The 16559-nt window shown below is 35.9% G+C and overlaps 1 protein-coding gene across 7 annotated transcripts in view; it reads right to left on the bottom strand.

Annotated features, from left to right (window-relative positions):
• The window catches only part of GAS2 (growth arrest specific 2), a 115078-nt gene that overhangs the window by 50734 nt on the left and 47785 nt on the right, over positions 1-16559 (bottom strand). For all 7 annotated transcript variants that reach the window (XM_036029149.1, XM_036029147.1, XM_036029148.1 and 4 more), the window contains exons 5-6: positions 11576-11639; positions 4263-4404 (exon numbers count right to left, since the gene is read on the bottom strand). In XM_036029149.1, coding sequence (XP_035885042.1) covers positions 4263-4404; positions 11576-11639 — 206 coding nt within the window. The remainder of the gene's footprint in view (positions 1-4262; positions 4405-11575; positions 11640-16559) is intronic.

The following is a 16559-nucleotide window of genomic DNA, read 5'->3' as shown; positions in this document are numbered from 1 at the left end:
CCAATGGAGTGAATTACAAAATACATTTTCTCAAGTGGCCTGCCCTTCTCTCATGCCTTCTGAACTTTGAAGATGGACTTTAAAAAAAAAAATCAAGAGCTTTTTTGTAGTTGTGTGAGAGGTGGAGGCAGATACGGAAGAGACAAGGCCAGACTGTGGGTAGTGGAAATACATTGTTAAGTAAACTGTGACAGATGACATCTGTGCTTCTTACATTACCTCGGGATAAGTCAGTCTGGCAGGTGTTCTGTTTTGGGCCAGGAACCCAGCCAGTTTTCTGCTGAAATGGGATTTCAAGAGGAGCCTGATTACTCAGAATTACACTATCTCTCATCCCCAGACTGAGGAAGTTGATGGAGAAGAGGAAGAAAGTAAGAATGGTTTCTTAGAACTGCATTCAACTCATTGTGTGGGAACCAGCTCAACACGAGGGAATGCAAAGAAAACTTGACCCACCGCCGCCATGTTATCACAGCTGAATCACACTGTCAGGACATCAGGAGAATGAATTAATCTGAATGGATCCACTGTGTGTTCTTTTATGATATCTTGATTAAAGAAGGTGAGATGTATTGTCCACATAAAGGGCCACCTATTTGTTTCTTTCAATTTTCCACAGTTCCCCTCAAGGCAAACAAAGAGTTGAGAGGAAACACTGAAAGTTTCAAAATGGACAGTGACTGTTGAAATTGTTCATGGGAACATGATATCTTAACACAGGTCTGCTTTTCTTACTCTCTTTTTTCTTTCTCTTTCCTCTTTATTCCTCTTTCTTCTTTTATTGTCCCTCTTTATCCTCCTCTTTTCTTTTTTCTTCTTTTTTTGATACAAATAGTAACTTTGCCAAAGCAGAAATAGCCAGTATTTTTAACTGAACTCAGGAACTTTGCAAGCATCTGTATTTTATAACATACCCCCATTCTAAAATACAAATGAGAGTACATGAATTTCAAATTCCAACAGCTACATATGCTTCACGTGCAGTGAAGCAACTGCCATAGAAACTATTTACTTTTTATATTTGACATACGCAGCTCTGATTTAAATCATTAGTGAGGCTCAGATTATGTTTCTCTCTTCCACTGTCCCTGAAATAAAACACTTTGGTGAAAAACTATCATTTAAACAGAATGAACATATGTCAATGAAATTTTCCCAACACAGTGTATAGGAGACTATAAGACACTTCTGTGGCCAAATAATTTGGAAAATTCCAGGTCAAACAAGATCTCATTATGGAGCTCACTAGTGCCTTTGATATACCATGGTGCATTGCCAAACTCTGCACAAGAAATACAGTAAGCTGTATTTCTCAAACTAACCTAACCATGGAATTTTTTTCCCTGTGGGGCATCTGGGGGTGTTAGTATTTGATTAAACATTCTTGGAGAAACACTGGCTTAAAGAGTTTCAGAACATAGCATTCTAGCTGGCAATGGTACAAAAATAGCCACTTTGCACATTTCCTACATTCAATTACAACCCCCTAACTAAACAGATAGTTATGTTCCCAAACTCTCGTAAACTGTAAAGGGGAGTTAAAGCTCTTGTTTCCAGTTGAGAGACCGGAACTTGGAGTAGGGAGAACAGCCACGGAGTGCCGGTCTTGCCATTTTCAAGGGAGTTCCTATCTCATTCTACCTCTTCTAAACTGCAGCATTAGAAAACTTTTCCCAAATCCCTTCTACAGTTGTTTCACCACCTTCTCACTCCCCTCATTGTCCTCCCCTTCTCCGGGATGCTGGATGGCTACCTATGGGACAAGCTGGTGGAGAAAGGGGACCCTTCTAGCCACCCCTCCCAGGTTCATGTAAATAGTTGCAAGGAGCAATGAACATCTCCTCCCTCTGCTAAGTGCCCCCATTTTCAGAGCACATGGTCATTCTAGATAAATAGAACAAGGAAGAAACTTTTTATACCTCAATTATCCACACTGATAATCTATTCAACAAAAAATGGCACTAATAGACATAGACTAATAAAAGGTGGTCCTTGTCTTTAAGAACAAGGACAGCCCATAGGGAATAATAGGTATTTATACCCAATAAAGTAAATACTTCATTAAAATGTATAAAAATTCTTGGGGCATCAAAGACTACTTTGTCAGTTTTACCTGGGATGGGAGAGGCCAAAAAAAGCTTTATATTGGAGGCCACACGGCCCAAATTTTAAAAGATGAAAAAGTGTTTAAAAGTAGATTTAAAAGATGAGTAGGTATAAGCATGGTGAGGAAAGCAAATGGGGAAAAACACAGGGTATAAAAGGTCCTCAGGACTTTGGGGTTAGCGGGCATCTTTATAATGGACACCTCAGAATGCCAGGGTGAGTCTGAAGGGCAATAAAGACAAACCAGGGAAAAACAAAACAGGCCAGAACCTGGAGGCATGTGTGGACCATAAATGAGTTGGGGGTTTACCCTTTGATGTTAAAGGGAACCCCTATATAATTTTCATCAAAGTGGAGTTGCATTTAGGCTGATCGTTCTGGTAAGAATGATGTTTGTGGAGAATAATGTCAAAAACGCATGGGTCAACAGTGCCAAACATCAGAAAGCAGCCTCCTAATCTGAGGACTAAAACAATGTATTTGATTCAGTAATTCATTCATTAGGAGGTTAAAGGTGATGCTGGCCAGAATTCTGACAATAATGTATTAAAGAAAATGAATGGAAGTGATAACTGAAGGGAAAAGGATTAAATCAAGTCTAGTTGCCCCAGAGAAATACATTTATAAGAGAAAGATTAAAGGAACATCTTACTCCAAAATAAGTTCTAATCAAAAAAGTATAATTGAGTGAGAACACTGTTCACATCAATACATAAAAATACACTATTATCTACTATTAATAGTTTATTCAATTCACTTATAAAATAAGAAATACTATAACAAGCAAGGCATATAACTGATCCTTAATAACAGTCCTGTGATTTTTTTACTTATTTTTATTGTTTTTTTCATCACCATTTTCCCCCTTATACTCTCCTCTCCCCACAATTACACTGTTTTAGATGATAGTAAAATGCCCTTGTCCATTTAATTCCTGAGCAGACTAAACAAAAGAAAGCTAAATTAAGTTGTTACTGGCTAAGATACCTTGACAGGCTAAGTTTAAGTTTGCTGTCTTTAGTAGAAATAAAAAAATCTCCACCTGTCAGGAAAAAAGTAGTTAGATTTCTGCTCCTCTAAACCCGCAGTGTAAGTTGGAGTGTCACAGGGAGGAAAGCAGAATATGGGGAAACCTCTCTGTGTGCATCATGTAATGCCAATCATCCACCGTCCCGGGCCTTTTCAACTCAGACCCTGGAGAAGGAAACCCTCAGCCAGGGGCCGGCAGCCCCTGGCAGTCCTGTCTACTCCACGCGATGGGCATTACGGTTGCTGCTAGTTTCTAAGGACTCTCCCCATGTATGTGAGACATACTTCACCCTCACATCTCTGATGCTAGACTGAATGGTGTTACTACATTCCATCAGACAAATTAGCATTTCTTTTCAGTTGCACTAAAATACATGTGCTGGGAGGTAAATACACACACGCAATCAAACACACTCCTTATAACCAAGAACTACTTAACAGTCGAGAGAGGTAGCCAGAGAGTTCTAATGCATCCTGTCTGCTGTTACACCCAGAATCTGTGATTACAAGGGTATAGTGAACATAGATCCTAATCTTCCAAAGACTGACTTGAGGACTCTGCTCAGTAGAGGAATGCGGAGTTAGACAAAGTTGGGTTGGAATCTAAGCTCCTCTTCTTACCTCGGCAGGTGATTCAACTTCTAAGTTTCTGTTTTCTCAGTAAAAAACCTGCCTTACAGATGGTGAGAGCACTTGAAAAGTAATGCTAGGCAGATTAGACCTGGCCCGTAGCAGGCAGTCCAGGGCAGTTCTGATCTCTGTTTAGGATGCTTTCCCTTCCTCAACAATCCTTACAATCTCGGGCCTCAGGTATCTTATCTGTGAATGAGGACCCATAAACCAATGACAACAGACTTAAGGGTTTTCAAAGCCAACTTTCAGAAAGTTGATACATTATCCTAAAATTTTAGCTACTACTCAGCGGAATTAAGTGACACTTTATTTGCAAAGACTGGCTCAGTTTTGACTCTCAAAATGAATTATTGAACTACAAATTTTTATAGGATTTTATAATGAATTTCAATGAAATTTAAATAAGGTTAGACTGATAAGAGATTTACAAAATGAGTTTTGAAACTCAAGGAAAAGACTAAGTGGTAGGAAGAAGTCTGGCCCATTTTACTTACTGCGTCATCCAGCAGGTTTCCCGTACTCTTTTTTCCAGAAGACTTCGATGAAGGGGAGGGTGAAGGAGAAGGGGCAGAAAGTGTTTCTTCTTGTTCAATCTCTTTTTCCAATTTTATCAAACCAGGGGGCTCCACGCCATACCTTTTAAAAGATACCAGATCACACACGCATAACTTAAAGTGATCCACTTACCATATGTTACATTTGATTATGAACACTATAGGAACAAAGTGGTGATTTTTTAAAATAACATTAACTTTTCCTGGCCTGAAATGGAAAGTTCTTAAATGGCATTCTTTTAAGCAGAGGAAAACCATACTTGCTCTGTGTGTGTATACACATGTATATAAACAGACACATAACATATAACATACTAAGGTTAAATAAAATACTATGGGTATATGTGAATAAATCAATAATATATAACCATATAAAATGTAGTCTTCAACTTTCATATTTACTAGCAAATGATATTAGTGCTATAATTGAACTGCTATTTTGGACACAATCTTGTTAAAGATGGAAATAAAATCAATCAGAGCCAAGTTTGAAAACAGCAATCCCCCAAAATAAACATTCTTAAATGATTTAACAGAGAAGAAGTTCACTGTTAAGTGTAGATCTCCTATGGGCTCTGGAACAGTGGACCATGGATTATACCGGTTACTCTCTTAAGAACAATACAATGAAAGCATGGCCAGGATTACTAGGAAAGCATATGACCAGAAAAGAAAGAGAAACAATTTAAAATAATATGTTAAAAATTATTTGTTGTAAATTATAAATGCCAAGAAGTTATACAAAAAAAGAGAGATAGTTGTTCTCAGTGTTCTTACCATTATTACCTCCCATAATCATATTTTTGTTTGGCTGAACTTAAAATCGATTTGTTTTTTTTTAGATGTACATCAATCATACCCAGGTAGAGGAGGCCAAAGATAACTCCAGAGTTTAAGAGCCAAGGAGGATCTTTGGGACAGTCTAGTTACACACTCTCACGTGTACAGGCAAGAATACAGGTCCAGAGAACATACAGAACTACACAGAAGCTGGACCAAGATGTAAATTGAGGTTCTCTGACTTCACAACTGAGACCAGTTTTCTCTGATATTTTAATCAGAGGGAAAAGTCACAGGTTATGGATAACCTACAAAGTAAATAGTCTACACATAGAGAATATAAACATGTTGACAATATGTCTAGTACCTCAGATGAATAATATATTGAAACAATATTAAATGTAAAAGCTTAGATTCCTATCTTGTTCTAAAGGCTAGTTATTTTAACTGTTCAGCAGATATTTCTAGGGAAAAGCAATTTCCTCTCTCTTGAGGTTTTGTCTATGTAGAGGGACTCAATTAGCATAATTCCTGGCCTTTCTCCTTCATGACTCATTCCTCTCCAATAAGTTAAAGGATTTATCAAATTGTAAATCTAAGAATAAAATGAGCATGTTTGTCTCAGTTTACCCTTCTTCTTCTAGGGAAGAAACTGCCCACAGGGAGGTCTCCATAGCAACCTCCACCCTGATTCCCTCTAAAAGTAGAGGTGAAAATGGCCTGTGCTAGCGGCCTGATGGAGCAGCAGAGCGTGGGCGGCGGAAGAGCATTGGACAGCTGCCTTCATCTGGCGCACTGGGCCATCGTCACACACATTATTTCTGAGCCTGTTTTATCTCCCTGTGAAATGGGAACTCTACTTCTTGTATTTTAATATTGTCAGGAGGAATTAAAGCAGTATGCACGGCACGCCCATCACAACCTCTGACACCTGTCACGACCTCTGAGATGGCTGTTAATTGATGTTTGAAATGTTGCACGACCAGAAAACCACAGCACTGAAGTACTTTTGCCCAAGTGTTTACTTTTAAAGCATATTATACCACCAAATTAAGTCATACAACAGCATCAGAATTAAGATTTAGAGCAGTATTATTAATATTGTTTACATTAGTATTGTTTGTAACCTTTACAAAAAATAAAATAAAATGTGCTATAGGCTTCCTTTGAATTGATTTTCCTGGAGGTGTGCAATGGCAGAAACACCTCAGCGCTGGAGTGGAGCAGCCCACGTCATAAATTCAGCTTTGCTGCTAACTCACTGGATGAACTTCAGCAAGCAACTCTTTCTTCCTTTCCCTAGACTTATGAATTCTTAGTTCTATCAAGGCATAAAATTTTATGTTTAATGTCCTTAGGAGAATAACATAAACTGGGCAGTGCAAGTAGAGGAATTTAAAGCACTAGAAGTCACAGCCAATTAAATGTCAATCCTAAGTGAAAGCATCATATTTGAAGTATAAAGTAGGCCAATTGGAAAATATGATTTCATTCTTAATTGTAGGTGGATTCATGCCACCTTTCAGGAACAGGTTACATTTTTTTCTTTTTTCTCTTTTCTTTACAAAGTGAAATAAGAAATATATTATTAGAGTGAGAATAGGTTTCACTCAATGTCTGATACAAAGTAGATGAAGTTTGGGTGACGTTGGTAACACAGTTACACATGGAATCTTGCCCTGGAGATTTTTCTTTATCTGAGAATGCTGAAAATTAGTTATGCCACTGAACACGGAAAATCAACACTAAGCCCCAAATCTCTGCTTATATTGGCTTTTGAATACTTCAGGCTGCCTAAGGTATAGTCGGCCAGTCCAGAAATGCACACTTAAGTACGATTCATGGGCTTCCTGTCTGTCTGGAGATGTCAACAGGCCGTAAATCATGAAATTCCCCTGGGTTGGGGGCCCACACCTGCAAGCCAACTCAGTCACCAAATAGGTCTTTTAGCTCTCCCCAAAAGGCTGCTTCATTATGATTTCTATGATTAACTCTATGCCACTTCACATTTCTAGTGTGTCTATGAGGTTTTCACAAATTTATACTATTTTCTACTCCTTTCCAACCACAAGATTTTAGAGCTTTGGGGGAGATGGGGCTGCTCTAACTTTCAAACCGAATAAGCGTCTAACCAAAGCAAGAAGCTTGGGTCCACTAAGACCAAATCCTCACCTCTGTATACATCCCAGTGATAAAAATGTAGGGTGGATACTGAAAGGGCAATACATGATTTTGTCTCATTAAAAAAATATTATGAAGTGCTAGGGAAGGGTCTTATGGTTAATGACTTTATGATGAGATTCTAAAAAATGGGCTTTTCATTTTTTTTGGCATGAGACACACTTTTGAGATTGTTCTCTGGATGAAATAACTGAGCCCCAAATGAGAAAATTTACTCAAACTATTTAGGAGGTGATAGTTTTAAACAAAAGATATTGGGAGCTGATTTTAGTAGAGTTAAAGGAAACTTCTTTAACTCTTAGAAACATCTTAGAAACTCCTCCTGTTTAAAGTGTGTAACAGACAGGTCACAGATTCTTGCAAGGTAGTTTTGCTCCATTTTCATTCTGTCTTCAAGTAATTTAAAGATAGATTTAGATTTGGAAGAAAATTTCACCCATGTGAAAACATGTAACATTCTTAGTAGTTGGAGTCAAGTGCTTTAACTAAGATGAATTCATTGGTAAGTCTTGTATAAAAATATTTTTCTTTTAAGTAACATTTCACTGGGCCGTGGATTGAAATAGAAGACCAACAAAATTACTTGTAAAGTATATTTCTTTGGAATAGCCACGTATTTTGTTAAATCACAGAAGTTCTCAGAAACGAAAATATAAAAAGCTCCACTATGATGTTGGTTATTGATTATGGCCACAAACCAAAATATCAAGTGTTTTACTTTTATTGTAAAGCTAATCTTAATTCTGTAGTCTGTAAAAAAAGTTGAATTCATAGTAACTTTTATTTAGGAACAAATATCACAGCATTGTCATTAAACGATTGTTGAGGTTTTATCGACCAGCCTTTGCTCAATGTTTTATTTTTCAGAAAGCAAGCATGCATGTTTTATACGCAGGAACAGACACAGTTTCTGAAGTATGGAGGGATTTCCCTCTCCAGTGATGACAGCTCAATTTAGTTGAAAACAAAAGGAAGTTTTACCCATGAGAACACAAATAGGTGGTTTCATCCTCCCCTCCCAGAACTCAGAGAAGCCCGCAGCTCCCAAAGGAGCTTTGCTCAGTGTTCCCACGCAGGAGAAGAGGGCAGAGAATCGGAAACATTTTGCCAGTCATATCCAAAGTAATGTTGATGCTTTAAGATGATATTTATGTAATTTGAGAAGGAAATGTTTAGAATCAAATACCAAGAAAGCATCATCTACCAGTAATAAAATAAAAACTCACAAAGTTGTGCTAGGAACTTTTTAATGCTCAAAACTCATCTGCTGCGTACAAATGAATGTTATGATTCTTAGAGTTCTCCCAAAATCACTTTTACTTTTGGCTAAAACTGTCTTAATAATTTATGTAATCCTCCACAGAGGAGTTGGGGGAGGAGGAAGCATGAAATAAGGATCTAGATATAAGTTTAATATATATTAAAAATATAGGAGTAAAATGAGATTAGGGGAAAATGAGATTTTTCCCTTTAACTAAAATATGCTTCAACATATGGCTAAGGGAGAGAGGTTTGGGTTTATTGGTTTGCCATTTATAAAGCACAACTGAACTTCTATTAAAACTGAAATCTTTAAAGTGTGTAGAGAGAAACCTCAGTAGACACTGGTACTTAAATGTTCAATCTATCCAATTCATATTCAACTGTTTAGCCTTGTGCTGCATACAACAAAAGTATAACACCCTAAAAAAATCTCTTAGCACATTTTCTCTCTTTCAGTGAGAGTGTGCAATACTTCACACCCCTCAAGTAGGTGAAGAAAATAAAAAGCAAAACTTACAAGTTGAGTGTTGTTATGTAAGGGTATCTTACTCCTTAGATAACTCCTTTGTGGAATAAATAATAATTCCTTTGTATCATGAATAAATACTGCTTTTCTCAGCTTGCATGATCATAAACACAGAGGGAAATGGAGCAACCCCTTCTTATCACAAATAATAATAACTGATAATAATAAGGCAGCAGGAGGAAATTTTTGAGGTGATGAATATGGTTATGGCATACATTGTGGCAATGTTTTCACAGATCTGTACTTATTTCCACACTCATCAAGTTGTATGTATTAAGTACAAGCAACCTCGTGTAGGTCAATTATGCCTCAGTAACAATGTTTTTTTAAAGGAGTAACCCAGAATCTCAAGTTTAAAATACTTGGGGGAAAAGACCAAAATGCAAAACTTTTCATATCATGCTTCATCTTGAAATTGACCAAACCATTATGATTCTGTTTCATTAACCAAGACTTGGATTTGCTTTATGCACCATGGTAAGGGGCAATTTATACCGGACATCGAGTTGGAGGGAAGATGATTCCTAAAGGGATTTTTTGTCATTGGATATTATGTCTTCTCCTTTGAAGACTCAATAAAAGTTAAAATGTCCAATTTAGCAGGATTTCTAATCAAAGTGTTCAAGTAACCAAAAATGTAATTACAAAAAAAAAATAAATCCACAAACATGCAAGTCATATAAACTAGACAGAGGAAAATGACAATCCCCAACTAATTTTGTAGATAATGCACCTCCTTCTCTTTACCTCTACATTACAACTTTCAGATTCATGATGCTTATGAATTCATATAGTTAAAATATTAAAGCAACAGTCTGGCACTTTAGAGTATTCTGACAGTACAATCAAAACACGGAGCTAAGCGAAAAGCTTTCGGCCTCACTGTTAGTAGGAACACTAGACCACCCATGTTTCTTTTACTCCAGCATTTCCATGGCAGCAAGTCACTCACTGAGATTTTAGTGTTTATGTTTTCCTCCATCACCCCTGTATTTTTAACTCCCCCCTTTTAGGGCACATCTGCTGAGTCCTTGCTATTCCTTTGACTCAAAACTATTTGTCCTCTGGGCCAGAAGCCCCAAGACTGGTGGAAGGGTGGCTTGGCAGAGTTCTAGAAGCGACAGGTACCTTTGTCTTGTTCCCTCACAGAACCCAAGAAGGAGGCAACCCAGAAAGGACAGGGAGTTCAAAGTACCAGCCAGACTCTGCAAGCTTGAACTACGCCTGAGCAGTCAAGACCTGAGTGGACTAAAGAATAGGGAACCCTCTCCGAAGGCCTTCACACAGAATCTGGGAATGGTGTGCTAGAGCACAGAGAGAGCTCAGAATGTCTCAAATTGATTTGTTCACTACTTGCTGAGTGGAACATCAGTTGTGTTTAATTTGAAAAAAAATTAATTAAAAAATCATTCTCTCACCCAATTATTGCGGTAAATTAAAATGCATACCTGGTATACAACTTGTTAAAATAACATTGCTTATGATGTTTTAAAGAACTTGGGGTTCCTCATTTTGATTATAAGTTAATTTTTTATTAGATTAAATATAGGTCTATCTATTGGCAGAAAGTTTTCTACCAATTGCTGTAATTTGCTGATGTGCACATCTGTATTTTCTTTTCCTTGATTTTCTTTATAAATTTCTCTGAGAATTTATACCCAGAGTTAGCTCTCATTTTAGCCGATTGGTTAATCTGATCTCAACCCTATAAGCATATCCAGATCTGGATGAGAAAACATCTTCTAATTTATCCTGATTTTAATTTTGCATTAAGACTTCTTCAAAGATTTAAAACTTCACTTCTGATTGTTTTGGCTTCATAGAACTGTCAGAATCCCTGCTTGATAGTTTGCAAGAACACATGAAATGAAGCCAGCTAGCTAATAAAATCCCTTCCTCTGCTTCTTTAAATATCATTATGATTTCCACAACTGTTTCTTGTTTATTTTTTGCCAGAAGACAAATGTCTCTGGCATCTCTTCCCAAGATGTCTCTACATAAGAATTATAATATTCTATGTCTTTCTCTAATAAAAACATGGAGAATAATTTAAAAACTATTTCCCCACTCAGTAATAGAAATGAAAAAAGCTGAGAGATGAGATGCTGAATGGGAGAAGATGAGGAAAAATGAACAAAAGAAGAGGCTAAACATTATTAATAAAGAGTAAAGAGGGAGAGATGGGATGAAGGATTAAAGAAAGAAAGTAATAGGACTAGACTTTCCAATAATGAAAGACCAATCGTCACATACAACTTTATGTACAGGACTCTCTCCCAACCCCCAAGAGACAGTGGCTTTGACAACAGGATCACCATGTTAAGATTATCAGAGGCATGCGTTTAGCTTGAACAGCTGTTCTTGAGATGTTGCTACTGACTGTATTTGTAGGAACAGCTTTCTCAACAGGTTTAACACCAGCAACCAAAGCCATCAATGTTTCTCACACGCTTGGGCACTGAGATGGTCCATGACTTGACACAGGAGCAGTCGGCTGACCTACCTGGCTGCAATCCGGCCCAGCTCTAGCAAGCAGAGACACACTTCTCTGGGTTGCTTGTGGAGGACTGAAAGACAAGATAGAGGTGACCACGTTTAAGATGCAAGGGATTGTAAAGCAGCTCAGTGGTGAACAGGCTTGCCATTGACCCTCTCATCCCTCCTGCTCCCCATGAAATTAACTAGTCTTCATTCTAACATTTGAAAAGCCAGCCTACCCCACAGAAGACTTCACTTCACAAGTCCCAACGTATTTGTCAAAACTCTTTGTCTAAACCCACTCCCCAAAGCCATTATCTCAGGAAATCTCTACCTGTGTACATCTTACCCTAAATTTATTTTCTTTAATTAGCTAATTTCAGTAAGTCCATATTGGAAACACACATGGCTACAATGATGCCATAAATACTGGATAGGTATTTTAAAACAGGCAGCACATAGAAGACTATGGAACAAAGATGGGTCTTTTTAAAATCCTAGGTTTACTTTCACTAGTGATTTTAGCAGAAATAGCATAATAAGAATAAAAATTACACAGAGCAGTTCTTTGTTATCCTTTAAGCAAAGCTCTCAAGTGATACCTTGAAATTTAATGTCCTCTCCTAATAAAATCTAATTAAATGGTAATTTAGAAAGAAAGACTGACTGGGTTTTGTAAATATAGAACAATATATACCATCAGCCAGCTTTGCTCATAAAATGAGAAAATTAGAAGACTATCATTTGCATTAACATTTTATTTGAATATAACATGATTACTTAATAAATCTTTACCAATTGCTTTGGACACATTCAGTAATGTTGACAAATAGTACTTGCATTTATTGAGCTTACCAGAGGAGTATGTACTGCTTATATTTCTTTTTAAACCATGATTAAAGAATTTTTAAATGTTATTTTATATAACACCTAATAAAGACAACAGATATTGGAAAAATATCACATTGAGAATGCCTTTGCATAGACACAGCTAATATCCTGATTAATAAATATATCAGCTTGTTGAAAAATCTTTTTAAAAGTTGCAATGTTGCTTTAATTCTTAAACACAGAATTTTATAATTCAGTATCCCAGAATTATTCCATTCTTTTAATTTAAACATCGAATTTCTTCTTTATACAGATTAAGGTAGTGGCAATATTTGGTCCAGGGTCCCCTGAGTGGAATTTTGGGGAGTGTGTCGTGATTAGAAAAATACTTTCTTGGATTTTATGTGTATGATTTCACTTAGGTTTAAACAGACACAAAGTTTTATCTTATTATAAAATGTGACCCTTAAAGCTTTTAAAATAAATTCTAATACCATCAGCAATGTTCATTAAAGCAGAATTTATTAGGGAGTTTCTGAATTACAGAATATTTACAATCTTGGTAATATAAATTTTAGCTTCAGATGACCCTTAGTAAATTGTCACAAAACCCGAGTTGGGAATACTTAAAATTAATTTAACTAGAGAGCTTAAAATAAAGATACTTAATACCTACAAAGTCAAATGAACCAGTAGTTGTCTTTGGGTTGAATCAAACAAACTTCACAACTTTTGCTATATTAAATCAATTCAGCACCATGTAACTCACAGACTGTCATATCACATAGGCATCAGTTACAAACAGAAAACAATAACAAACACCACAAAACAAGCAAACAAATGGAAATTAATCTTCTTGTCTAATTAATTTCTTTCAATTTGAACTTTTTTTGGAAAACTCTGTCCACAGTACCAAATAACAAACAGGAGTCTTGAGTGAGAAAAAAGAATAAATAAAACCTGAGAAGAAAACTTTTAAGGTTCTACCCAATACTTTCATCTTCAGTCAAAGAAAGCTATGTGAAACAAGTGGTTAAAGCACCAGCAGCTTTGGATACAATCTCATGCATTTCTTGATGAAAACAATGTGAAAATATGAAAAATTTGGTGAACCAACCAAACTGTGTCTACGTGAAGTCTCTAACCAACTATAAAAAGTAATAGTTGGCCCAAATATAATGATTCCCTAGCCAATTTGTTGTACATATTCTAAGGACTATATAAGCATTGGAAGTAAACAGACGAATTTTATGGAAAATAGAAATTATTTTGAAGGAAAACGATAATATGGGTAATGTATGAAAGACAATGTGATATGTGGGATGCTTCACTACTGTGGATTTCATTGTTTTTTCAATAGAACTATTCATTTAAAACAGCTTTGTATGCCCAGACTCAAATATCAAATCTACCATGGATGCATTAGAAATTTAATTTAGCAAACTAAAAAATAATTGCATGGATCTTCATTTATATCTTTAATAGAATCAGTCTATAAAATTTAAGACAAATAAACTTCTTCCTCTGTATCATTCCTTAGGGAAATGCTAACAGAAACATAAGGTTTTAGTTTCCAGTATTTTTGGAAATATTATCTTTTACAAAACAATAAAATTGCTTCAAAACACATCTATAATATTGTCTCACATGTCAATGACTTCTTAAATATTAGGCACATATGCCTGGCCGATAAGAGCCAAAAACAAATCAATGTTTGACGACTACTAAGCAATAAATAAGATAAATCTGTAGAGGTGCATAATGTCTAGAACAGAGTAATTATGCCATAAGTATGATATCTCATAGTATCAAGGATAATAAAAATTATGTGGTGATGATAGTGACTGTGACAATGAATAAAAAGAATGAAGAGTAAAATCTCACCTAGCATTTTTAGAAAAGTCAAGATACAAATTATGTAAAGGTTGATTTAATTATAAAAACAAACCCTTTTACCTTATTGTTATCCAATTACATTCACAAGTTTTTAAGTAGTATCTATATTATACCTATGAGATGACTCATTCTGCAGCAAAGCAAACGCTAACCCAAAGTTAATAGATGGAAAGCGTGCCGTGGTGTGGGAGACTGCAAGCTCCAACGCCTCCTCACTGTGCTATTTGGGAACGTCATTTCATAAAGTCTGTTTTCTGAGGGAAAAAATATTGTGTACTACACAATATTCTTGTGAAGATCACACAAAATAACATTTGTTGTTATTATTGGCGCCATGTGTGACACATAGGAAAGATTTGTCCAAGGTAAGCTTTCTTTATTGTTTTATCTTCGTTTATTGTTATAAATCATTTACTTGAAGATCATCTTCATTTAAGTTAGTCAAAATTAATTTACTTTTTTTCCTATACACATTTTTTTTTGTGCATCTGTCATGTGTTGGTCACTCTGCAAAGCAATGGAAGAAACTTTGGAATGAAAAAGCATTATTGTTGGTAGATTTGTATGATGCAGACTGGCCCTATTATATTTGAATATTTTATTATTTATATGATATCAGAGACATTAAGTTCTAAATTTAATCAAATTTCAAGTTAAATAAGCCAATTTGGCCAGCATATATAGACATATATAAAACAAATATCCTATAGCTATTATGGTTTTGTGCTAAGGGTAAAGTTTAAGTAACAATTACATCAGGACATCTCATTTTGTGAAACACTAACATCATTCTGTTAATTTTACTCCACCCCTGAGAATAAAATATTTAGATGAGTCTATTTCCAGTAAATTATCAGAATGGATTATGTATTATGTATTACAGAAGATTAAATAAATAAATGCATGTCTTTGTCAGAATGATTAGAAAGGCAACTTTTAATATACTGCATTTGAACTCAAGCCTTTGCATAGAATGATATATTCTACTCATTTTAAACACATTTATTGATCTGTCTTTTCAAAAATATGAAGAATCTTTTACTGTTACTAAAGTTTATGAAAGAAAAGACATTTTCCTTTTATCATTGTAACATCAGTATGGTCTTTCTCTCTGAATTAAGGGTAGTAGAGGGGATCACTAGTGCTTTCTTTCCTCTGAACAAATCCTCTTTAAAACAAATAAAAAGCTCTATAATCAATGGTGATTATTTTTCAAAAGGTTTTTTATCACTGGAGGCTTCTTTTTAAATAATCAAAACCATTTCAAAGCAACATATAATGTGGAGAACCTCCGGGACAGGCAACACAGATCTCTATTCAAAAATATGTGGCTAGAGACTCAATCTTATAACCTAGATTCTATAAAAATCTCATGGGCATCAAATGTCAAACAGAATGCTGCTAGCTCCAGGAATAGAAAATGAGGCCTTCCACTAAAGCAAAGGGTAGAGTTTCAATGTCACAGAAGCTGCAAGGATGAAGTGCATCGAACCACAAATGCACAGTATTGCTAAATATATTGTTTTAACGGGTGAGAAAAGAAATGAAAGCATGAAAATTGTCTTGTCCATTTAGTTTTCTATACACTAGTACTGCAACACTCATGTTGGTCTTGAAGGAAACTGGTTTTAAGATTCATATTTAGAAAGAAAGCAAAAAATATATATTTTACTGAATATTGTTTGTGAAAACACCATAAACTAATAGTGGCTGCTCACCTTCCCAGAGCAGAGAACAGGTTCTAAAATTTAGGGAGAGTGGTGTCGTTGAAGATGTGTAAACCAGCAGTCAGAGGAGTGTGTTCTTGTTCAGGCTATACAATTTTCTCATCTCTCAAACAGTTATCTCACCTTCCTTTGGAGGTAATTTTGTGGTTAAGAGCACTTGGCATATGGTAAGCACTCAATAAATGTTCCTATTTAAGTGTGGTCCACAGACCAACAGCCTTGGCATCAGCTGGGAGCTAGACAAAAATGCAAATATTGGGCCCCACCCCAGAGGTACTGACCAGAATCTACATATAAACAAGCTCTCCAGTTGTTGAGTGTACACACTGAAGTTTAAGAAGCAGTGCATTAAACAATGCTATCATTATTTTATAAATGCCAGTTATAATTCCTGTGTCTATGAGGTGGGCAAAAGTTGGTTTACAGTTGTGAGTATGTGGAACACAGAGTTTATTCTTGTATTATCTGTATTTTCATAGAAACAACTGTAAACCGAGTTTTGCCCACCCCTGTATTCTGTTAAAACTATTCAAAAGTGATTTGATATATGAAATA

This window comes from Phyllostomus discolor, chromosome 6, assembly GCF_004126475.2.
Source record: "Phyllostomus discolor isolate MPI-MPIP mPhyDis1 chromosome 6, mPhyDis1.pri.v3, whole genome shotgun sequence".
Classification (NCBI taxonomy): domain Eukaryota; kingdom Metazoa; phylum Chordata; class Mammalia; order Chiroptera; family Phyllostomidae; genus Phyllostomus; species Phyllostomus discolor.
Note: the sequence above shows the minus strand (reverse complement) of the source record. Positions and strands in the feature narration are given on the sequence as shown.